General features: G+C 43.3%; 1 protein-coding gene across 1 annotated transcript in view; it reads right to left on the minus strand.

Annotated features, from left to right (window-relative positions):
* Positions 1-590: 590 nt before the first annotated feature.
* Positions 591-26,185, minus strand: part of LOC106609698 (calcium and integrin-binding family member 2) — a 38,870-nt gene continuing 13,275 nt past the window's right edge. The window contains exons 3-6 of the mRNA XM_014208668.2: positions 20,589-20,700; positions 14,697-14,844; positions 13,718-13,913; positions 591-1,949 (exon numbers count right to left, since the gene is read on the minus strand). Coding sequence (XP_014064143.1) covers positions 1,928-1,949; positions 13,718-13,913; positions 14,697-14,844; positions 20,589-20,700 — 478 coding nt within the window. The 3' untranslated portion in view covers positions 591-1,927. The remainder of the gene's footprint in view (positions 1,950-13,717; positions 13,914-14,696; positions 14,845-20,588; positions 20,701-26,185) is intronic.

The raw sequence follows: 26,185 nt of genomic DNA on the forward strand, positions 1-26,185 counted from the left end.
TTGGCATGGCTACAGGGTCGGAGTGCAACATAATGTCCCCTATCTGGCCTTTAACAGACAGTGTAGGTTTCAGTCCAGGGAGATTTAGTGGAGTGTGGCATGGTGAGATCTTACTCCCTAGTCATAATGTTAATGCATGCATAACACTGGGCCGCATGGATAACTCACAGAACATACATTTACAGCGGGCTTTAACATCGGAGAATTAACAGCATCTTTAACAAGGCCTTTGGACAGGACACTGGCTTTAACTGAAAAAAATCATTCTGAATCAAACTTGAAGGAAACAACGAGCCCAGATGAAATATTGTATAGTTGGTTTGAAAAAAGGATGTTTAGTTTGAGCGAGCTATAACAGTTTTTTGGCAGATTGACTTGATGCAGCCATGCAGATACGGATAATGACTGGAAGGTTTCCTGTCTAAATTAGAGTGTACACTGGGTTCACATCATTTTGTCAACTTTTAGCAAGGTTCATTTTAAGCTCAAGTTAATGTTGGAAGTAAAATGTTATTACTCACAGGTTTGAGAAGAAATACCAGGAGAAACAATGACAACTTTCCAAAAAGAAGGTTCATTAAACATCGAAGCAACAGAAAATGTATTTAATCAAGTCTAGCCAAACGCTCTTATCATATGAAAGACTGAAAACGTTATTTCTTAAGTGAAGTTAATGCCATTATATCAAGTTGAGAGGCAGGACAAGGTAACAAAGCATAACATAATGGAAGGGGTGATGAGACAAAGAACAGAGCCCTTCCTTTAACTGCAGAACAGTTAGGTAACATTATGATCGGTGGTGTAGTGGAGGGGAAACGCACAGAAAACGTACCTTTTTCTATTTTTTTTTGTGCGAGAGTTTTACCTTTACCTTTAGCAGGAACATTTAAAGAGAGTTGAAAGCATAGAGGAGCGTTATTTTAATCGCCGCAAACGGCGATCAGCATTTACCCACCTATTTGTTAATGTTACCACTACATCACAGGTTCTGATTGTCATTGTGTTCCAGCAGTACTCAACACTATACTGGACTGGAGCATAAATAAAAAAGCTATTTGCAATTTATGTAACACTCATGCATTTCATAAAGATATATTGCATAGCTCTTCAACTGTTCTGCCCTTGGTGCTAAAACTGTGCTTGTAATACTTTATATACTATATATCTTACTGTTTTTGTCTTCCGTACACGTCAGACAGAAAATATCTTGTTGTTCGATCCACTTCCACATTGTTGTCAGTCAGTGTCCATTCAATGTATACACTTAAAAAGGTTAGGTCAGTTTAAAGAAAAAAAAACTAACAATTCTGCAAAAAATCCACCATCTTCTAGAAAACTGCTTATAGGTTGTATAGTAGCTAAGCCCTACAGGTATCAAAATTAGCCCCTCGTTGTTCATCAGTTCATTTTCTATCTCCATTTGGAGTCTGTTTGTGTTTCCATCTTTTAACAAGTTACAATTGATTATAAGAGAAAACAATCATGCATTAATGATCTTCTCTTCCGAAAATGGAAATGTGTTGTGGTCGATAACGTCCTTCCTATAGAACATGAATTGGCAAAAAAAGGGCCTGTGCTTCCGAGAAAAGAAATCCCCCCGGGTCCATATTCCTGCAGCCGAAGCCAAACTTTTGTTCCACTTCCTTTTTTTCTTTTCAATGTTATATTTTGTACAAACATCGTATCGATCGAAGATAGACTTGGGAAAGACAAGACTTCTCTACTAACGTTTTTTGGTAGGCACTATGCTGTACTGAGGTTGAGGTCAAGGGTCATTCTGCTGTGGGTCGGGGCCACAGAGACTCTGGGAGGAGTCTTCAGGGATGACGTCATCAGACGAACCAGAAAGGGACCACATTCTTCTTCTTCATCTTCCTCCCTCTTCCATCGTTGTCTAAAGCCTCATCATGGGAGTGGCTGAATCACCTCAAATCCGTAGGTGGAACGTGCTGGAAATGGAAAACACAACACGAGGACATAGTTAGTTACGCAGCTGCATTTACAACAGATAGCCGTGGGACATCATGGACTCATTCAACAAAAAATAGAAAATCATTTTAGAGGTCTGAAAACATGTAATAATAAGCGTTGATTTTTGGAGTTATGTATCACTTTAACTGGGCTGTCTACGAGGCGAGTTATTTTGTCAACAGTGCAATTGACCTTCTTTCAGAAGTGTTGTCCCCTTATCAACAATATATACAGAGCTTTCAGAAAGTATTCAGACCCCTTGACTTTTTCCACATTTTGTTACGTTACAGACCTATTCTAAAATGGATTAAATAAATAAAAAAATCCTCATCAATCTACACACAATACCCCATGATGATTGGAGTCCACCTGTGGTAAATTCAATTGATTGGACATGATTTGGGAAGGCACACACACCTGTCTATATAAGGTCCCACAGTTCACAGTGCATGTCAGAGCAAAAACCAAGCAATGAGGTCGAAGGAATTGTCCGTAGAACTCCGAGACAGGTTTGCATCGAGGCACAGATCTGGGGAAGGGTACCGAAACATTTCTGCAGCATTGAAGGTCCCCAAGAACACAGTGGCCTCCATCATTCTTAAATGGAAGAAGTTTAGAACCACCAAGACTCTTCCTAGAGCTGGCCAATTGGCCAAACTGAGCAATCGGGGAAGAAGGGCCTTGGTCAAGGAGGTGACCAAGAACCAAATGGTCACTCTGACAGGGCTCCAGAGTTCCTCTGTGGAGATGGGAGAACCTTCCAGAAGGACAACCATCTCTGCAGCACTCCACCAATCAGGCCTTTATGATGGAGTGGCCAGACAGAAGCCCGTCCTCAGTAAAAGGAACATGAGAGCTAGGGTTGTTGCTGTGACCATATTACCGCCACAAGACAGTCAAATTCCACGTGACCATTTAGTCACGGTAATTAGGCTTCTCCAAGCTCTGATGCTGCTGCTGGTCATTAGTAGTCTACCAGATAACTGCCTGGTACTCAGCACTCTATTGTCCCTCTTATCACTCTGACATCAATGCAAATGCCATGGAATATATAATCAAACACTTCATGAGAGCCCATGAGCTCATGTTGCGCAACATTTCTATAGGCTCAAACAGAGTGATGGCCTCTACTAAAAATATTAATTAAAGAGAGGAGGAGGATCCCATCAGCTTATTATATTTATTTCTCAACTTTCCTAATATTTAGCACATTGCTTCTCTTTACAACAGGAGTATAGCCTACCTGGCTGGCATGAAAATGAACCACGGATAAAAGCGTCCTCCATTCTCTATTCGCTATAGATGTGATGTATTCTTTTCCCCTACCCGTTTCAATACAGGTGCATGATAATGGCCCATTCTAAATCAAAACTAATGTCACATCAATATATTATTTAGTACATGTAAAGACAAGACTAAATCAAGAATAGTCTGATTGGTGACAATATTAGCCGATCACTTGTGAATGATGCCCAGCATATCAAACAATGCCTTTTTTTTCTTTCAATTTTTTATAATCCTAGTTGCACACCTCATGTAGCCTAGCCAATAGGCCTATATGTTTTGATAAGGTCTGTATCACACCTCATCGAGCCTAGCCAATAGGCCTATATGTTTTGATAAGGTCTGTATCACACCTCATGTAGCCTAGACAATAGGCCTATATGTTTTGATAAGGTCTGTATCACACCTCATGTAGCCTAGCCAATTGGCCTATATGTTTTGATAAGGTTTGTATCACTTCTCATCGAGCGTAGCCCATAGGCCCATATGTTTTGATAAGGTTTGTATCACTTCTCATCGAGCCTAGCCCATAGGCCTATATGTTTTGATAAGATCGGAATTGGATAAGGACAAGCGCAGTTGCGTCCCCGATGTGTCTGTCTTCACTTGTAGCCTGTGAGAAAGACCCAATCACGTGATGGAGAGCCATGTGAGTGAGAGGTGCTTCAAAGCGCGCAGCACTCAGGGAGAAGGACACAACGGCCAATGGCCACAAAAGGCATGGATTTTAGGGTGCATTACGGGCACACAAAGGGGATCCTGCTTGGAAATTCCGAGGCATTATCAAGTGCTTGTCAAATTGTGAATGAGAGACTGATGAAGTGTGTACAGCCTGCGCAAAAAAGCAAAGCAGAGCTCAGGCCTTTCAAGTAACTTTTTTCAAATCATCATTAGAGTCTCATCATGCAGCCTTACAATGTATTAAAAATCTAAACATATAGCCCAACGTTTATAAAACAACTAAATGTACATTAATAACTCTAAATTGGCTTAGTTGGTAGAGCATGGTCTTTGCAACGCCACGGTTGTGGGTTCGATTCCCACGGGGGGCCAGTACGGAAAAATAAATGTATGAAATGTATGCATTCACTACTGTAAGTCGCTCTGGATAAGAGCGTCTGCTAAATGACTAAAATATAAATTCAGCATATAGGAGGACCTATTTCTTTGTAAACCGCTCAACACAGAATTGCCGCATGTGCGCACTCCCTCAAATCGTTTGGAGAAAATATCCTTTCTATTTTATTCAACTTTGTTCAATTGTATTCTTCATACTGTGATGACCCTCCCACTCTGTCTGCCGTATTCTCTCTCTTTGTTCTTGTTTCCTTATTAGGATGCCGGTGGGCGGAGTTGTGAGGGTCGTCAGCTACATGGTAAACACCTGGTCCCCATGATAAATAGACCTCTTCCACATTGATTGGAGAGACTCTCTCCATGCAGACACCTTGGTTGATTTCTGTTGTGGTAGTTTTGTGGCTTTTTGGTTATTTGCTTTGGCACCTTTCAACACCTTGCATTATTACATTCAGGCATGCAAAACACTCACTTACACTACTGATTACTGATTACACACACCATTGTTCATTGTTCTTAGTTTACTTTATTTAATAAATATATATTTTCATATTCCTTGTCTCCATGTTGTCTCCCTTTTGTTGCGAACTCTGAGCCGGTTCGTAACAATACCATAAAATAATATAAAATAATGACCCGCAATTCTAAGCAAATCTTATCTGCTAAATTAACTAGTGTAGCCCACAGCCATATGGCATAGCCAGATCAGGACCTAACATAAGAACAACTCAGAGTATGCTATTCTGTTCTTCTGAAATAGACTACATTTTCTTCATATCATGTTTCTTTAGACCTGTCTGTAATAAATAATGGATTTATTGTGAAGATGTAGGCTATATTACATGGATTTATTGTGAAGGTGTAGGCTATATTACATGGATTTATTGTGAAGGTGTAGGCTATATTACATGGATTTATTGTTAAGGTGTAGGCTATATTACATGGATTTATTGTGAAGGTGTAGGCTATATTACATGGATTTATTAGACTTTTTAAAATATAGATGTTCCAAAGGTCTGCATCAGTGGCTTGTAGGCCATTGTGTGGAAGCCAGGAGATGCTACATGTGTTAATGTTAATTAACAGTCAATTACTGGGAGACCGACAGTTGTTTGCTTGACAGCCCTAATGACAGCTCACTTGGAGTTTGCCAAAAGGCACCTAAAGGACTCTCAGAACATGAGAAACAAGATTCTCTGTTCTGATGAAACCAAGATTGAACTCTTTGGCCTGAATGCCAAGCTTCACGTCTGGAGGAAACCATGGCACCATCTCTACGGTGAAGCATGGTGGTGGCAGCATCATGCTGTGGGGATGTTTTTCAGCCGCAGGGACTGGGAGACTAGTCAGGATTGATTGAAAGATGAATGGAGCAAAGTACAGAGAGATCCTTGATGAAAACCTGCTCCAGAGCGCTCAGGACCTCAGACTGGGGCGAAGGTTCACCTTCCAACAGAGGAACAACCCTAAGCACACAGCCAAGACAAAGCAGGAGTGGCTTCGGGACAAGTCTGAATGTCCTTGAGTGGCCTAGACTCAATCTCTGGAGAGACCTGAAAATAGCTGTGCAGCGACGCTCCCCATCCAACCTGACAGAGCTTGAGAGGATCTGCAGAGAAGAATGGGAGAAACTCCCCAAATACAGGTGTGCCAAACTTGTAGCGTCATACCCAATGAGACTCGAGGCTGAAGTCACTGCCAAAGGTGCTTCAACAAAGTACTGAGTAAAGGGTCTGAATACTTATGTAAATGTGATATTTCAGTATTTGTAATAAATAAATTTGCAAAAAATGTAATTTAAAAAAAATGTTTTTACTTTGTGCCTTATGGGGTATTGTGTGTAGATTGATGAGGATTTTTTATTTATTTAATACATTTTAGAAGTCTGTAACGTAACAAAATGTGGAAAAAGTCAAGGGGTCTGAATACTTTCCGAATACACTGTACTGGCTGACTGGATACATCTAGCATGACTAATAACCTTATCAACAATAGATACAGTATATTTGCTGACTGGATACATCTAGCATGACTAATAACCTTATCAACAATAAATACAGTATATCTGCTGACTGGATACATCTAGCATGACTAATAACCTTATCAACAATAAATACAGTATATCTGCTGACTGGATACATCTAGCATGACTAATAACCTTATCAACAATAGATACAGTATATCTGCTGACTGGATACATCTAGCATGACTAATAACCTTATCAACAATAAATACAGTATATCTGCTGACTGGATACATCTAGCATGACTAATAACCTTATCAACAATAAATACAGTATATCTGCTGACTGGATACATCTAGCATGACTAATAACCTTATCAACAATAAATACAGTATATCTGCTGACTGGATACATCTAGCATGACTAATAACCTTATCAACAATAAATACAGTATATCTGCTGACTGGATACATCTAGCATGACTAATAACCTTATCAACAATAAATACAGTATATCTGCTGACTGGATACATCTAGCATGACTAATAACCTTATCAACAATAAATACAGTATATCCGCTGACTGGATACATCTAGCATGACTAATAACCTTATCAACAATAAATACAGTATATCCGCTGACTGGATACATCTAGCATGACTAATAACCTTATCAACAATAGATACAGTATATCTGCTGACTGGATACCTCTGGAGGGGACGGAGGAGAAACCTTGAGAGAGTTATGCTGCCATGAAACTATCTATGTTGAATTAACCCTTCCATCTTCAACCAGATCTCCTTTTAGAAACATCTGACAGATTTATTCCTGACATTATTTCACAACTCTCCTCTCCTCTCCTCTCCTCTCCTCTCCTCTCCTCTCCTCTCCTCTCCTCTCCTCTCCTCTCCTCTCCTTTAATTTATTCCCTCTCCTCTCCTCTCCTCTCCTCTATTTCCTCTCCTCTTCACTATTTCCTCTCCTCTATTTCCTCTCCTCTATCCTCTATTTCCTATCCTCTCCTCTCCCCTCTCCTCTCCTCTCCTCTCCTCTCCTCTCCTCTCCTCTCCTCTCCTCTCCTCTCCTCTCCTCTCCTCTCCTCTCCTCTCCTCTCCTCTCCTCTATTTCCTCTCCTCTTCACTATTTCCTCTCCTCTATTTCCTCTCCTCTATTTCCTCTCCTCTATCCTCTATTTCCTATCCTCTCCTCTCTCTCTCTCCTCTCCTCTCCTCTCCTCTCCTCTCCTCTCCTCTCCTCTCCTCTCCTCTCCTCTCCTCTCCTCTCCTCTCCTCTCCTCTCCTCTCCTCTCCTCTCCTCTCCTCTCCTCTCCTCTCCTCTCCTATCTTGTTCACATGTATTGTGTGCCAGTCTGGCTGACTGTCAGTTGCAGCTGAGATTATACAAAAGCCATTTTCTGTGTAAGTGAGAAATGGCGTCTTTCCCAAGGAGGGAATCACAGAAGAGAAGAGAACAAGTCCGCATCCCAAATGGCACCCTATTCCATACATAGTGCTTAAGCCATGATGAAAAGTAGTGCACTATATAGGGCATAGGGTGCCAGAGTCCTACTGACTCTGGTCTAAAGTAGTGCACTATACAGGGCATAGGGTGCCATTTGGGAGGAAGACCCAGCCAGAGCTGTAACACTCCCATTAACCTACAACAGTACTCTGCTGCTAATAGAGCTACTTAAAGTGACATAGAGCCACTGTACTGACATTTCACAAGGCCTGGCCACTGAACTAGTATCAATGTCACATTGGACCGCGGTTCAGATGACAGGACGATACTGTACCGATGACTTTTTACCCTGCCAAAGCTGGAAATGGACAATATTTTGCATGAAGTGCCCTGCAGGGTCATCCAGACAGTGTATACATCTAATGGGCTGGTGAGATGGCCATGAATACATTACATCCAGCAGGATCTAGAATCATCAAATTCTTCAAGAACTAACGTTTCATTTTGGAGGTGAGAAAGGAGGTTAAGTGGGGAAGAAATGCTGTTGTCCTGAATAGGTATTCTAATATGGAGTGGCTATGGATCTCACTTTTCTGGACCCTCTTCCCGACAGCTAAAAGGCTCCGAAGCTTCTGTTCATGTGGGGGGATTCTCTACTCCCAGTCTCTGCTCTATTCGTAGAGAACAGGCTACTTACTGCCAGTCTCTGCTATATTCGTAGAGAACAGGCTACTGCCAGTCTCTGCTCTATTCATAGAGAACAGGCTACTGCCAGTCTCTGCTCTATTCGTAGAGAACAGGCTACTCCCAGTCTCTGCTCTATTCGTAGAGAACAGGCTACTGCCAGTCTCTGCTCTATTCGTAGAGAACAGGCTACTGCCAGTCTCTGCTCTATTCGTAGAGAACAGGCTACTGCCAGTCTCTGCTCTATTCGTAGAGAACAGGCTACTGCCAGTCTCTGCTCTATTCGTAGAGAACAGGCTACTGCCAGTCTCTGCTCTATTCGTAGAGAACAGGCTACTGCCAGTCTCTGCTCTATTCGTAGAGAACAGGCTACTGCCAGTCTCTGCTCTATTCGTAGAGAACAGGCTACTGCCAGTCTCTGCTCTATTCGTAGAGAACAGACTACTGCCAGTCTCTGCTCTATTCATAGAGAACAGGCTACTCCCAGTCTCTGCTCTATTCGTAGAGAACAGGCTACTCCCAGTCTCTGCTCTATTCGTAGAGAACAGGCTACTCCCAGTCTCTGCTCTATTCGTAGAGAACAGGCTACTTCAAAGCTGAATCAATGTCTACAAGATCACATAATGATAGTATTCTATATAACAGAACAGAATATAATAGTATAGAATAACGTTACAGGAAGACAAAAAAAACACCACCTCATTTCTTATGACGTTTTAGGATTGTCACATTTTACTTTCACGTGGACATAATTAAACAGCGTTTGCCACTATGCTACAGTTTGTTAGCAGTATCTGCTCAAAGATTCACTCACTGTAGGATACTTCCAAACAACACTGTAGGCTCCTTCCAAACAACACTGTAGGCTACTTCCAAACAACACTATGGGCTACTTCCAAACAACACTGTAGGCTCCTTCTAAACAACACTGTAGGCTCCTTCCAAACAACACTGTAGGCTACTTCCAAACAACACTATGGGCTACTTCCAAACAACACTGTAGGCTACTTCCAAACAACACTGTAGGCTCCTTCTAAACAACACTGTAGGCTCCTTCTAAACAACACTGTAGGCTCCTTCCAAACAACACTGTAGGCTACTTCCAAACAACACTATGGGCTACTTCCAAACAACACTATGGGCTACTTCCAAACAACACTGTAGGCTCCTTCTAAACAACACTGTAGGCTCCTTCCAAACAACACTGTAGGCTACTTCCAAACAACACTATGGGCTACTTCCAAACAACACTGTAGGCTACTTCCAAACAACACTATGGGCTACTTCCAAACAACACTGTAGGCTACTTCCAAACAACACTGTAGGCTCCTTCTAAACAACACTGTAGGCTCCTTCTAAACAACATTGTAGGATACTTCTAAACAACACTGTAGACTCCTTCCAAACAACACTGTAGGCTCCTTCTAAACAACACTGTAGGATACTTCCAAACAACACTGTAGGCTACTTCTAAACAACACTGTAGGATACTTCTAAACAACACTGTAGACTCCTTCCAAACAACACTGTAGGCTACTTCTAAACAACACTGTAGGCTACTTCTACATCACTGTAGGCTCCTTCTAAACAACACTGTAGACTACTTCTAAACAACACTGTAGGCTACTTCTAAACAACACTGTAGGCTACTTCTAAACAACACTGTAGGATACTTCCAAACAACACTGTAGGCTACTTCTAAACAACACTGTGCAGTCGTGGCCAAAAGTTTTGAGAATGACACAAATATTAATTTTTACAAAGTCTGCTGCCGCAGTTTGTATGATGGCAATTTGCATATACTCCAGAATGTTATGAGTGATCAGATGAATTGCAATGAATTGCAAAGTCCCTCTTTGCCATGCAAATGAACTGAATCCTCCAAAAACATTTCCACTGCATTTCAGCCCTGCCACAAAAGGACCAGCTGACATCATGTCAGTGATTCTGTCGTTAACACAGGTGTGGGTGTTGACGAGGACAAGGCTGGAGATCACTCTGTCATGCTGATTGAGTTTGAATAACAGACTGGAAGCTTCAAAAGGGTGGTGCTTGGAATCATTGTTCTTCCTCTGTCATCCATGGTTACCTGCAAGGAAACACGTGCTGTCATCATTGCTTTGCACAAAAAGGGCTTCACAGGCAAGGATATTGCTGCCAGTAAGATTGCACCTCAATCAACCATTTATCGGATCATCAAGAACTTCAAGGAGAGCAGTTCAATTGTTGTGAGGAAGACTTCAGGGCGCCAAAGAAAGTCCAGCAAGCGCCAGGACCATCTCCTAAAGTTGATTCAGCTGCGGGATCGGGGCACCACCAGTACAGAGCTTGATCAGGAATAGCTGCAGGCAGGTGTGAGTGCATCTGCACGCACAGTGAGGCGAAGACTTTTGGAGGATGGCCTGGTGTCAAGAAGGGCAGCAAAGAAGCCACTTCTCTCCAGGAAAAACATCAGGGACAGACTGATATTCTGCAAAAGGTACAGGGATTGGACTGCTGAGGACTGGGGTAAAGTCATTTTCTCTGATCAATACCCTTTCCGATTGTTTGGGGCATCCGGAAAAAAGCTTTTCCGGAGAAGACAAGGTGAGCACTACAATCAGTCCTGTGTCATGCCAACAGTAAAGCATCCTGTGTGGGGTTGCTTCTCAGCGAAGGGAGTGGGCTCACTCACAATTTTGCCTAAGAACACAGCCATGAATAAAGAATGGTACCAACACATCCTCCGAGAGCAACTTCTCCCAACCATCCAGGAACAGTTTGGTGACGAACAATGCCTTTTCCAGCATGATGGAGCACCTTGCCATAAGGCAAAAGTGATAACTAAGTGGCTCGGGGAACAAAACATCGATATTTTGGGTCCATGGCCAGGAAACTCCCCAGACCTTAATCCCATTGAGAACTTGTGGTCAATCCTCAAGAGGCAGGTGGACAAACAAAAACTCACAAATTCTGACAAACTCCAAGCATTGATTATGCAAGAATGGGCCCAGAAGTTAATTGACAGCATGCCAGGGCGGATTGCAGAGGTCTTGAAAAAGAAGTCAACGCTGCAAATATTGACTCTTTGCATCAACTTCATGTAATTGTCAATAAAAGCCTTTGACACTTATGAAATGCTGGTAATTATACTTCAGTATTCATTCCATAGTAACATCTGACAAAAATATCTCAAGACACTGAGGCAGCAGACTTTGTGAAAATTAATATTTGTGTCATTCTCAAAACTTTTGGCCACGACTGTACACCTCAAGATCTAAAGAAAATGAATATCCTCATGAAACTGATTGAGATCAAATGGTTGGTATTCAGATGTCACGTGGACGTTTGATTGACATTGAGAAATGTGAAGGGAGGGGGACCACAACAATGTGTGTTTAAAGTAGAGGTAAAGAAACACATGAACGTAATACGGATCTTTAGCTCTGGGGATAAGGGATCCAGGGGTCTGTACGGAGAGGGGGGCCTCCGCCATTCTAATAGGGCATCAGGTCAGTCAGAGTATCCCACACCTCAGCAGTGAATCTAAAGATACTGACAGGTTGCTGAAAACTGACAAGTTAACGCTGCAATGACATGGTTCTAATACAAGTCTATTAGGAGGACAGGTCTGGGACAGATTGTGGCTGGAGGAAAGTCCATCTGCATAGGAGCATCTACTATGGCAGCCCAGTTATTGGCAAAATATCTGATCTGATTGGTCAAAAGACCAATTGGTGGCAAAAGGATCAGAATTGTGCTGCCTGTGTAAACCAGCCTCACTCAAAATTGTGTAATGTGTATGTTTTATGTCTGTTCTTATCCTTCACTGTAAGCCAAAGCGCCAAATACACATATCCATTCTGTGCAAACAATGGACAAGTCTATCAGCTAGCATGCTAGTAGACACCCATATACTTCCAGTCATTGCGCTAACGCTAGTTAGCATTGGCTCCCTCTTATTAACTTCCTTCATACTGGACACAGAGACGTAAGAATGGTATCCACAAGTTCTCCTGACTCTGGGGAATTCGATAAAGGGCCTCATTGCCAAAATCCCAAAATATCCCTTTAACATGTAAATGTCTATAACAACATTCACTCGCCAGACACCTGTTACAGGAGGAGAGAGACATGTTGTTGTTTATCGCTATTTATGTCTTACAGAGCCATCATGTTTATCTGTCACTGTCTCTGGTCACAGGCAGCAGCATCCTGCCACAAGCCTGACCTGGTTGCCACGGCAACACGCTCCACCAATAAACCATGGAAACCAGGAAGAGTTCAAGCCAATCTACAGCCGCCCCCGTGTGATTGGCAGATTTACGGGCCATATCATTGGCCAGCTAAATCAAGCTCTCTGGAATGGGAGAGGTTTTTACTAGCCAGTTCTTTCCGCCTGGTTTGGGCTCTCAAATGAAAACGATTTACAATACTGTTGATAGATTGATTGGTCCGCAGTAAAAAGGCTCTGATCAAGCACTATTGGTTCTCTCTCTCTGTGTTTAATCTCGGTCTGAAAGCAGCATTATGCAGAGCAGCAGCAGTTATCTTTGCCTGAAAGCAGCATTATACAGAGCAGCAGAAGTTATCTCTGTCTGGAAGCAGCATTATAGAGAGCAGTAGAAGATATCTCTGTCTGAAAGCAGCATTATGTAGAGCAGCAGAGGTTCTCTGTCTGAAAGCAGCATTATACAGAGCAGCAGAAGTTATCTCTGTCTGAAAGCAGCATTACGTAGTGCAGCAGAAGTTATCTTTGTCTGAAAGCAGCATTATACAGATCAGAATAAGTTATATCTGTGTGAAAGCAGCATTATGTAGAGCAGCAGAAGTTATCTTTGTCTGAAAGCAGCATTATACAGATCAGAATAAGTTATCTCTGTCTGAAAGCAGCATTATACAGAGCATCAGAAGTTATCTCTGTCTGAAAGCAGCATTATACAGAGCAGCAGAAGTTATCTTTGTCTGAAAGCAGCATTATACAGATCAGAAGAAGTTATCTCTGTCTGAAAGAAGCATTATACAGAGCAGCAGAAGTTATCTGTCTGAAAGCAGCATTATATAGAGCAGCAGAAGTTATCTCTGTCTGAAAGCAGCATTATGTAGAGCAGCAGAAGTTATCTCCACCTCCATGTCATTATACACTAGCCTGACACACCAGATCACCTCCATGACATTATACACTAGCCTGACACACCAGATCACCTCCATGTCATTATACACTAGCCTGACTCCCCAGACCACCTCCATGACATTATACACTAGCCTGACTCCCCAGACCACCTCCATGACATGTTACCTTAGAAAGTCTGGAGCTTTAGAGATCATGTTCTCAAAGTCAGAGAAGGAGAGCTTGCTGTCCCCGTCGAGGTCAGCCTCCTCCATGGCCTTGCTACAGACCAGATTGACCTCTTCAGGGGTCAGCTCTCCTTTAGTCAGCCGGTTCAACGTCTTCTCCAGATCCTCCTTACACAGGAAGTTATCCACGTTAAAATCTGACACACAGGAAAGAGGAAGAGATTAAAAAACAGTGGGAGAAAGGAGATGAAGAGATTAAAATTTGAGAAATTAAGAGATTCAAAACTTGTTTGAATGGCACAGGACAGAATGGGTTGGAAGCAGTTTGAAATTCAAAAAGCTGAACTAAATAAGTTACTAAATAACGAAATAAGTAACTAAATAAGCAAGATAAAACAGAAGCTAACTAAATAACTAACTAAATAACTAAATAACTAACTAAATAACGAAATAAGTAACTAAATAAGCAAGCTAAAACAGAGTAAGTATGAGTCAGAGTCCTAGTTGTCATCAGACAGTCAGACAGACAGTCAGACAGACAGACAGACAGACAGACAGACAGACAGACAGACAGACAGACAGACAGACAGACAGACAGACAGACAGACAGACAGACAGACAGACTAAACACACTCTCAGTCAGTACTAACCATAGGAGACATACTAGTCTACTCAGTACTAACCATAGGAGACATACTAGTCTACTCAGTACTAACCATAGGAGACATACTAGTCTACTCAGTACTAACCATAGGAGACATACTAGTCTACTCAGTACTAACCATAGGATACATACTAGTCTACTCAGTACTAACCATAGGAGACATACTAGTCTACTCAGTACTAACCATAGGAGACATACTAGTCTACTCAGTACTAACCATAGGAGACATACTAGTCTACTCCATACTAACCATAGGAGACATACTAGTCTACTCAGTACTAACCATAGGAGACATACTAGTCTACTCAGTACTAACCATAGATTTTAAAAGCATATATGGTCTTCAGTTCTCTTGGAGCCGTTTCGCAGAGAGCAGAGAACATGTCTACAAAGTCATTGAAGCTCATGTTGCCTTGTCCGTCCTCAGAGAAGACTTCCACGATGCGGTGTCTGAAAGGGTTCTCCTGTAAGGGTAAGAAGAGCAGAGGGACAGGAACAATCTGAGTCAGTACTGTATACAGGGCATTATGGGTATTGTAGTAGATCATGAGTGAGTCAGTACTGTATACAGGGCATTATGGGTGTTGTAGTACATCACGAGTGAGTCAGTACTGTATACAGGGCATTATGGGTATTGTAGTAGATCATGAGTGAGTCAGTACTGTATACAGGGCATTGTGGGTATTGTAGTAGATCATGAGTGAGTCAGTACTGTATACAGGGCATTATGGGTATTGTAGTAGATCATGAGTGAGTCAGTACTGTATACAGGGCATTATGGGTATTGTAGTAGATCATGAGTGAGTCAGTACTGTATACAGGGCATTGTGGGTATTGTAGTAGATCATGAGTGAGTCAGTACTGTAGACAGGGCATTATGGGTATTGTAGTACATCATGAGTGAGTCAGTACTGTATACAGGGCATTATGGGTATTGTAGTCGATCATGAGTGAGTCAGTACTGTATACAGGGCATTATGGGTATTGTAGTACATCATGCTACAGGTACTACTAAGAGGAATATGGAGTCTCAACCATGACTGTGATATAAATAGATACAGAGTAAAGTGCTGTGTCCCACTATAGCAGATCTTCATGAGGTCAGTAGGTGACAGAACAGCCCCAGACATCACACACTGCAGATGCCAAGTTTGGTAACAGAATGACGCCACCAGCAGCACAAACCGTCATTCTGTTACCTAACTTTGTATCTGCACTATTCAAGTAAAGGTGCTTTTTGTCTCAGATCTCCTGTGGAAGTTGTTAAAAGTCATGCTTGTGCATAAAGTTGTACGGTTTGTTGAACTTTGCAATCATTACTGTGGAATTACATTGAGTCTCAGCATCATTCTGTTACTGTGGAATTATATTGAGTCTCAGCATCATTCTGTTACTGTGGAATTACATTGAGTCTCAGCATCATTCTGTTACTGTGGAATTACAGATTTATAGTCAAAATGTATGTTTCAAAATAGACAATTGTGTTAATGTTGAGATTCTGATCAATTTCACCCATCGCCAAACGTTAAGAACATTAGTCTGCTATGAACTCAAAGCATTGTGTTTCTGTGATACCCAGAGGCTGGGAAATTGGCGACATACCGGTACAACCTAAGATGGCCACCGATATGGGCGCCGGGGACCAATCAGACCTTGACCTCTTACTTTGGAGCTAACTCAGTTCCAATTAAGTTTGACTTGGTGTAGAGACATTGACTAGAGACTTACATTTAAATAACATGTGTTCTTTTTGAGTTATAGGTGCTGCCCCCCGCCGCCCGGCTCTGCCTGTTGTCCATTTTGGCTCTGCCTGTTGTCCATTTTGGCTCTGCCTGTTGTCCATTTTGGCTCTGCCTGTTGTCCATTTTGGCTCTGCCTGTTGTCCATTTTGGCTCGGCCTGTTGTCCATTTTGGCTCTGCCCGTTGTCCATTTTGGCTCTGCCCGTTGTCCATTTTGGCTCTGCCCGTTGTCCATTTTGGCTCTGCCCGTTATACATTTTGGCTCTGCCCGTTATACATTTTGGCTCTGCCCGTTGTCCATTTTGGCTCTACCCGTTGTCCATTTTGGCTCTGCCCGTTGTCCATTTTGGCTCTGCCCGTTGTCCATTTTGGCTCTGCCCGTTGTCCATTTTGGCTCTGCCGTTATACATTTTGGCTCTGCTTGTTGTCCATTTTGGCTCTGCTTGTTATACATTTTGGCTCTGCCTGTTATACATTTTGGCTCTTCCTGTTATACATTTTGGCTCTGCCTGTTATACATTTTGGCTCTGCCTGTTGTCCATTTTGGCTCTGCCTGTTGTCCATTTTGGCTCTGCCTGTTGTCCATTTTGGCTCTGCCTGTTGTCCATTTTGGCTCTGCCTGTTATACATTTTGGCTCTGCTTGTTGTCCATTTTGGCTCTGCCTGTTGTCCATTTTGGCTCTGCCTGTTGTCCATTTTGGCTCTGCCTGTTGTCCATTTTGGCTCTGCCTGTTATACATTTTGGCTCTGCTTGTTGTCCATTTTGGCTCTGCCTGTTGTCCATTTTGGCTCTGCCTGTTATACATTTTGGCTCTGCCTGTTGTCCATTTTGGCTCTGCCTGTTGTCCATTTTGGCTCTGCCTGTTGTCCATTTTGGCTCTGCCTGTTATACATTTTGGCTCTGCCTGTTGTCCATTTTGGCTCTGCTTGTTGTCCATTTTGGCTCTGCCTGTTGTCCATTTTGGCTCTGACTGTTGTCCATTTTGGCTCTGCTTGTTGTCCATTTTGGCTCTGCTTGTTGTCAGAGGACCATAATTCACCGCTGAACGGGCCCCAGTCGCTGGGAGCTTTACAGCCCTGTTACTGCCAGTGGTGTAAAGTACTTAAGTAAAAATACTTGAATGTACTACTTAAGTAGTTTTTTGGGGTATCTGTACTTTACTTTTTATATTTTTGACTACTTTTACTTCACTACATTCCTAAAGAAAATTATGTACTTTTTACTAAATCTTTCCCTGACACTCAAAAGTACTCGTTACATTCTGAACGGTCAGCAGGACACCCAACAGCCTCTGATCTGGCGGACTCACTAAACACATGCTTGGTATGTAAACTATGTCTGAGTGTTGGAGCATGACCCTGGCTATTTGTAAATTAAAAACATATAAGAAAATGCTGCCGTCTGGTTTGCTTTATATAAGGAATATGAAAAAGATTTATACTTTTACTTTTGACACTTCATTATATTTTAGCAATTACATTTACTTTTGATACTTAAGTATATTTAAAACCAAATACTTTGACTTTTACTCAAGTAGTATTTTACTGGGTGACTTTCACTTTAACTTGAGTCATTTTCTATTAAAGTATCTTTACTTTTACTCAAGTATGACAATTGGGTACTTTTTCCACCACTGGTTACTGGTACCACGATTGTGTCCCACTCCCAAATGGTACCCTGTTCCCCACATAGTGTACTACCCCCCCCCCATAGAGCTCTGGTCCAAAGTAGTGCACTATTTAGGGAATAGGGTGCCATTTGGCTCTGGTCTAAAGTAGTGCACTATTTAGAGAATAGGGTGCGATTTGGCTCTGGTCTAAAGTAGTGCACTGTAATAGGGAATAGGCTGCCATTTGGGATGCAATTCATGTCTCTAGCAGGAACATGTTACAGATACTCCCTCTACACCTGTCCCCTCCAGGGGAACATGTTACAGATACTCCCTCTACACCTGTCCCCTCTCCAGGGGAACATGTTACAGATACTCCCTCTACACCTGTCCCCTCTCCAGGGGAACATGTTACAGATACTCCCTCTACACCCGTCCCCTCTCCAGGGGAACATGTTACAGATACTCCCTCTACACCTGTCCCCTCCAGGGGAACATGTTACAGATACTCCCTCTACACCTGTCCCCTCTCCAGGGGAACATGTTACAGATACTCCCTCTACACCTGTCCCCTCTCCAGGGGAACATGTTACAGATACTCCCTCTACACCCGTCCCCTCTCCAGGGGAACATGATACAGATACTCCCTCTACACCTGTCCCCTCTCCAGGGGAACATGATACAGATACTCCCTCTACACCCGTCCCCTCTCCAGGGGAACATGATACAGATACTCCCTCTACACCTGTCCCCTCTCCAGGGGAACATGATACAGATACTCCCTCTACACCTGTCCCCTCTCCAGGGGAACATGATACAGATACTCCCTCTACACCTGTCCCCTCTCCAGGGGAACATGTTACAGATACTCCCTCTACACCTGTCCCCTCCAGGGGAACATGTTACAGATACTCCCTCTACACCTGTCCCCTCTCCAGGGGAACATGTTACAGATACTCCCTCTACACCTGTCCCCTCTCCAGGGGAACATGTTACAGATACTCCCTCTACACCCGTCCCCTCTCCAGGGGAACATGATACAGATACTCCCTCTACACCCGTACCCTCTCCAGGGGAACATGTTACAGATACTCCCTCTACACCCGTCCCCTCTCCAGGGGAACATGTTACAGATACTCCCTCTACACCCGTCCCCTCTCCAGGGGAACATGATACAGATACTCCCTCTACACCTGTCCCCTCTCCAGGGGAACATGATACAGATACTCCCTCTACACCCGTCCCCTCTCCAGGGGAACATGTTACAGATACTCCCTCTACACCCGTCCCCTCTCCAGGGGAACATGATACAGATACTCCCTCTACACCTGTCCCCTCTCCAGGGGAAACATGATACAGATATTCCCTCTACACCTGTCCCCTCTCCAGGGGGAACATGTTAGAGAAGTTCTGGTACCACTAGAGGATTCTGGGTAGTCATCATGTGAATGATCCACAGAGAATGGACTGGTGTTGTTGGGTCTGTTGTAAGTGATTCGCTAGGCTCTGATGTTGTCTGTATTGGAAAAGCCATATAATATTTGTTATATAAAGACAGATTTATACTCCCAACAGTATGCTGCAACGGTAGCTCAAACAATATTCTACAGTATGTTTACTGAGCACTGCGTGATTACATATCATGATTTATTAAAAGAAGAATTCAAATGACCAATCGGACGAGGCAAGAAAAAGAAAAGAGGTGTGATGACTCAACAATATCACCACAGACTGAGTCCCTGTTCTCTCTCTCTCCTCTGTTTAAATGACCCTGTCTGTCTGTGTGGGCTCTGGTGACTGGACTGTGCACTGCTGGGCTAGCTGGAGGGAGGGATGGAGGGAGGGAGGGAGGGATGGATGGAGACATATTGAGGCTGACTAATCACAAGTGAGGTTGAGTCAGCAGAGGGTGAATGGAATGCTGCTCACCAGGAAACAGCCTTAACACATCACAGTAGTAACGATCACATGATTCCTCACTGTTACCAAGCAACTATCTACTGCTCCATATTACCTCCCTGTTACCAAGCAACTATCTACTGTTCCATACAGTATCACTTCCCTGTTACCAAGCAAATATCTACTGCTCCATACAGTATCACTTCCCTGTTACCAAGCAACTATCTACTGCTCCATATTACCTCCCTGTTACCAAGCAACTATCTACTGTTCCATACAGTATCACCTCTCTGTTTACCAATCAACTATCTACTGCTCCATACAGTATCACCTCCCTGTTACCAAGCAACTATCTACTGTTCCATACAGCATCACCTCACTGTTACCAAGCAACTATCTACTGCTCCATACAGTATCACCTCACTGTCACCAAGCAACTATCTACTGTGCCATACAGTATCACCTCAGTGTTACCAAGCAACTATCTACTGCTCCATACAGTATCACCTCACTGTTACCAAGCAACTATCTACTGGCCCATATCACCTCACTGTTACCAAGCAACTATCTACTGGCCCATATCACCTCACTGTTACCAAGCAACTATCTCATGGCCCATATCACCTCACTGTTACCAAGCAACTATCTACTGGCCCATATCACCTCACTGTAGGGTTGGCTAGAACAAGTTACGCTTATAAGCTTAATGTCTTAAAATAACATTGAACAGAGGGATAAAGAGATTAGTTCTACATTAGATTTACCAGCTCATAAAACATACAGGTGGTGTGTATAAAATAGCCTAGCAGCCAGACAGATAACTCTGAAGAACATATAATTTAAGTTTGAACTTTAAGTTCAATTTATGAAGAGCTAAATATTTACACTTAACTGACATTAACACCAAACGAGTATCAATACCATGAGAACAAAAAGATCAGAAGGTCAGAAGGCCGTACCTTTAGTTCTGGCATGCTGACGATGAGCGCCAGGGGGAGTCTGACGTCAGGCTGGTTGGTGTAGTCCAGTGGCACTAGGTGAGGAGCCAGCTCATGGAATCTCCCATGTAACCTAGGACACACAGACAGGACAAGGTTAGGAAACATCCACACACATAACCTTATGGGTTATGGCTCTTTTGTTTACAAGGCAGGAGTGGTTTAGCCTGGTCCAAGATCTGTTTGTGCTGTCGTGTCAATAACCGTAGGAGTTAGCTGTACGAGCATAAACAGATCTGGGACCAAGGTAGAGAAATGAAGAGCCATTATGGACGTAGTATGCAGAGGTCTAGCATCAGTACAGTCGACTCAATCAGTCATAAATATATTCACATACAGTATATGGTGCTTATCTTTTCCATTCATTTTAGATTGAAACATACAGCTGTATCTACACAACAGATGAACTGGGACGTGGACTTTTCTCACACATTCCTGACACATACCCATGGCCACCCTCTACATTTTGAGGTCTGAAAACATCTTGACAAACTTACATTTTTGGAGCCAATTCTCTTTAATTCTCTGAGGTAAGCACCCTGTACTGTCATGGAGCTGGGATGTTTAACCCCCTACATACAACCAACATATTTTACACATTACCAACTGGGGGTCATTTTGACCCAGAGAAGAAACTATTGGGAAAAACAACAATCATAGCAAAACATAAAGTATTCATAAAGTATTCATAAAGTATTCAGAAGGTATTCAGAAAGTATTCCGAAAGTATTCAGAAAGTATTCAGAAAGAATTCATAAAGTATTCACAAAGTATTCAGAAGGTATTCACAAAGTATTCAGAAAGTATTCAGAAGGTATTCAGAAAGTATTCACAAAGTATTCACAAAGTATTCAGACCCCTTGACTTTTTCCACATTTTGTGACGTTACAGCCTTATTCTAAAATATATATATTTTTTTTAAATACTCCTCATAATCCTCCCGAGGGGCGCATCGGTCTAAGGCACTGCATCTCAGTGCTAGAGGCAACACTACAGACCCTGGTTCGATTCCTGGCTGTATCACAACCGGCCGTGATTAGGAGTCCCATAGGGCGGCACACAATTGGCCCAGTGTCGTCTGGGTTAGGGTTTGGCCCGGTGTAGGCTGTCATTGCAAATAAGAATTTGTTCTTAACTGACTTGCCTAGTTAAATAAAACATATAAATAACATCTACACACAATAATAACAAAGAGAAAACAGGTTTTTATAATTTCTTGTAAATGTCTAAATTAAAAGACAGAAATACCTTATTTTACAAAAGTATTCAGACCCTTTGCTATGAAATTCGAAATTGAGCTCAGGTGCATCCTGTTTCCATTGATCATCCTTGAGATGTTTCTACAACTTGATTGGGTATATTGTGTGTAGACTGATGTGGTGGGGGGGAAATGTATCCTTTTAAGAATAAGGCTGTAACGTAACAAATGGTGGAATAAGTAAAGGGGTCGGAATACTTTCTGAATGCACTGGACACTTCATTAGTATCAAAACGTCATTAGACATGTTAATAATGTAATATTACAGTTCAATTTAGATTTTGTACAAGGTCATGTGTAGTGATAACCAGTAATAACCAGTGATAACCAGTTATAACCAGTTATAACCAGTGATAACCAGTGATAACCAGTGATAATCAGTGATAACCAGTGATAACCAGTGATAACCAGTGATAACCAGTTATAATCAGTGATAACCAGTGATAACCATTTCCGGAGACCTTCTCCCCTACCTCACCTCGCTCATCAACGCATCCTTGACCGCTGGCTACGTCCCTTCCGTCTTCAAGAGAGCGAGAGTTGCACCCCTTCTGAAAAAACCTACACTCGATCCCTCCGATGTCAACAACTACAGGCCAGTATCCCTTCTTTCCTTTCTCTCCAAAACTCTTGAACGCGCCGTGCTTGGCCAGCTCTCTTGCTATCTCTCTCAGAATGACCTTCTTGATCCTAATCAGTCAGGTTTCAAGACTGGGCATTCAACTGAGACTGCTCTTCTCTGTGTCACGGAGGCTCTCCGCACTGCTAAAGCTAACTCTCTCTCCTCTGCTCTCATCCTTCTAGACCTATCTGCTGCCTTTGATACCGTGAACCATCAGATCCTCCTCTCCACCCTCTCCGAGCTGGGCATCTCCGGCACCGCGCACGCTTGGATTGCGTCCTACCTGACAGGTCGCTCCTACCAGGTGGCGTGGCGAGAATCTGTCTCCGCACCACGTGCTCTCACCACTGGTGTCCCCCAGGGCTCTGTTCTTGGCCCACTCCTATTCTCGCTATACACCAAGTCACTTGGCTCTGTCATATCCTCACATGGTCTCTCATATCATTGCTATGCAGATGACACACAATTCATCTTCTCCTTTCCCCCTTCTGACAACCAGGTGGCGAATCGCATCTCTGCATGTCTGGCAGACATATCAGTGTGGATGACGGATCACCACCTCAAGCTGAACCTCGGCAAGACGGAGCTGCTCTTCCTCCCGGGGAAGGACTGCCCGTTCCATGATCTCGCCATCACGGTTGACAACTCCCTTGTGTCCTCCTCCCAGAGTGCTAAGAGCCTTGGCGTGACCCTGGACAACACCCTGTCGTTCTCCACCAACATCAAGGCGGTGACCCGATCCTGTAGGTTCATGCTCTACAACATTCGCAGAGTACGACCCTGCCTCACACAGGAAGCGGCGCAGGTCCTAATCCAGGCACTTGTCATCTCCCGTCTGGATTACTGCAACTCGCTGTTGGCTGGGCTCCCTGCCTGTGCCATTAAACCCCTACAACTCATCCAGAACGCCGCAGCCCGTCTGGTGTTCAACCTTCCCAAGTTCTCTCACGTCACCCAGCTCCTCCGCTCTCTCCACTGGCTTCCAGTCGAAGCTCGCATCCGCTACAAGACCATGGTGCTTGCCTACGGAGCTGTGAGGGGAACGGCACCTCCGTACCTTCAGGCTCTGATCAGGCCCTACACCCAAACAAGGGCACTCCGTTCATCCACCTCTGGCCTGCTCGCCTCCCTACCTCTGAGGAAGCACAGTTCCCGCTCAGCCCAGTCAAAACTGTTCGCTGCTCTGGCACCCCAATGGTGGAACAAGCTCCCTCACGACGCCAGGACAGCGGAGTCAATCACCACCTTCCGGAGACACCTGAAACCCCACCTCTTCAAGGAATACCTGGGATAGGATAAAGTAATCCTTCTAACCCCCCCCTTAAAAGATTTAGATGCACTATTGTAAAGTGGTTGTTCCACTGGATATTATAGGTGAATGCACCAATTTGTAAGTCGCTCTGGATAAGAGCGTCTGCTAAATGACTAAAATGTAAATGTAAACCAGTGATAATCAGTGATAACCAGTGATAATCAGTGATAACCAGTGATAATCAGTTATAAGCAGTTATAACCAGTTATAATCAGTGATAACCAGTTATAACCAGTGATAACCAGTTATAACCAGTGATAACCAGTTATAATCAGTGATAACCAGTGATAATCAGTGATAACCAGTGATAATCAGTGATAACCAGTTATAACCATAGGCAAGTACATAAAGTGCCCCATCTTTGCAGGGGATCTGTCTATCTGGTCTAAATCACTGATACAGGTCTCTCTCCCCATTCTGATGCTATGGATAACTTGTTATTATGTCTCCAGAGAAATGTAACCTTTATTTTGATGTAACTAAGCAAGTCAGTTAAGAAGAACGAATTCTTATTTACAATGACGGCCTACCCCGGCCAAACCCAGACGACGCTGGGCCAATTGTGCACCGCCCTATGGGACTCCCAATCACAGCCGGATGTGATACAGCCTGGATTCGAACCAGAGACTGTAGTGACGCCTCTAGCACTGAGATGCAGTGCCGTAGACCGCTGCGCCACTCGGCAGCACAATAGAAACCCAGATTCAAATAAAGGTCTTATCTATCAAATGACTGTAAGCAGAATTAGGTGCTTTTGGATGGGGTCAACATGAATGTAGGCAGAATTAGGTGCTTTAGGATGGGGTCAACATGACTGTAGGCAGAATTAGGTGCTTTAGGATGGGGTCAACATGACTGTAGGCAGAATTAGGTGCTTTAGGATGGGGTCAAAATGATCCCAAAGGACCTGAAGTCCATATTAATACAGAAACAGTAAACAATTATTTTGATTTATTAATAACAAGTTGATTGACAAAGTCATGAAAACATTTGAAGAATTCAATAAGCCACATTTGGGCTATGATCAGACATATCATGGGTTTGGCAGGTAGCCTGGTGGTTAGAGCATTGGGCCAGTAACCGAAAATTGGCTCCAAAAATGTACGTTTGTCAAGATGTTTTCAGACCTCAAAATGTGTGTCAGGAATATGTGAGAAAAGTCCACGTCCCAGTTCATCTGTTGTGTAGATACAGCTGTATGTTTCAATCTAAAATGAATGGAAAAGATAAGCACCAACCGGAAGGTTGCTGGATCGAATCCCTGAGTTGACAAGGTAAAAATCTATAATTCTGCCCCTGAACAAGGCACTGTTCCTAGGCTGTCATTGAAAATAAGAATTTATTCTAACTGACTTGCCTAGTTAATTAAAAAATATATGCTTCTAGAGTCAAAATGACCCCAATTGGTGCTATGAGGGGTAATGAAATGTTTAATATATTAGGTTCAAATAGCCACTTCACAAAAATAAAAGCCTCTCTGCTAATATGCCCTAGTCTTGAATGGTCCATTTGGACCATGTATCTTCTGTCTTCAGAGCAGCGTGTGGCTAGGAAGGAGATCCCTCTCTGTCCTGTGCAGATAGGGTAGGAATGGTCCTGTACAGGACATCCATCCATTAGGACCATGTATCTTCTGTCTTCAGAGCAGTGTGTGGCTAGGAAGGAGATCCCTCTCTGTCCAGTGCAGATAGGGTAGGAATGGTCCTGTACAGGACATCCATCCATTAGGACCATGTATCTTCTGTCTTCAGAGCAGTGTGTGGCTAGGAAGGAGATCCCTCTCTGTCCTGTGCAGATAGGGTAGGAATGGTCCTGTACAGGACATCCATCCATTAGGACCATGTATCTTCTGTCTTCAGAGCAGCATGTGGCTAGGAAGGAGCTCCCTCTCTGTCCTGTGCAGATAGGGTAGGAATGGTCCTGTACAGGACATCCATCTGTGTTCCAGTCTCTCGTGTCTGCCTTAATGGCAGCTTAGGTTCTGGGTGCAGAGATCAGTCCAGGAGTCCAGTAGCGACGTCAGCTCAGATATATTAGGTTCTGGGTGAGGAGATCAGTCCAGGAGTCCAGCAGCGACGTCAGCTCAGATAGATTAGGTTCTGGGTGAGGAGATCAGTCCAGGGGTCCAGTAGCGACGTCAGCTCAGATATATTAGGTTCTGGATGAGGAGATCAGTCCAGGAGTCCAGCAGCGATGTCAGCTCAGATAGATTAGGTTCTGGGTGAGGAGATCAGTCCAGGGGTCCAGTAGCGACGTCAGCTCAGATATATTAGGTTCTGGATGAGGAGATCAGTCCAGGAGTCCAGCAGCGATGTCAGCTCAGATAGATTAGGTTCTGGGTGAGGAGATCAGTCCAGGAGTCCAGC

Source organism: Salmo salar, chromosome ssa11 (genome assembly GCF_905237065.1).
Source record: "Salmo salar chromosome ssa11, Ssal_v3.1, whole genome shotgun sequence".
Classification (NCBI taxonomy): domain Eukaryota; kingdom Metazoa; phylum Chordata; class Actinopteri; order Salmoniformes; family Salmonidae; genus Salmo; species Salmo salar.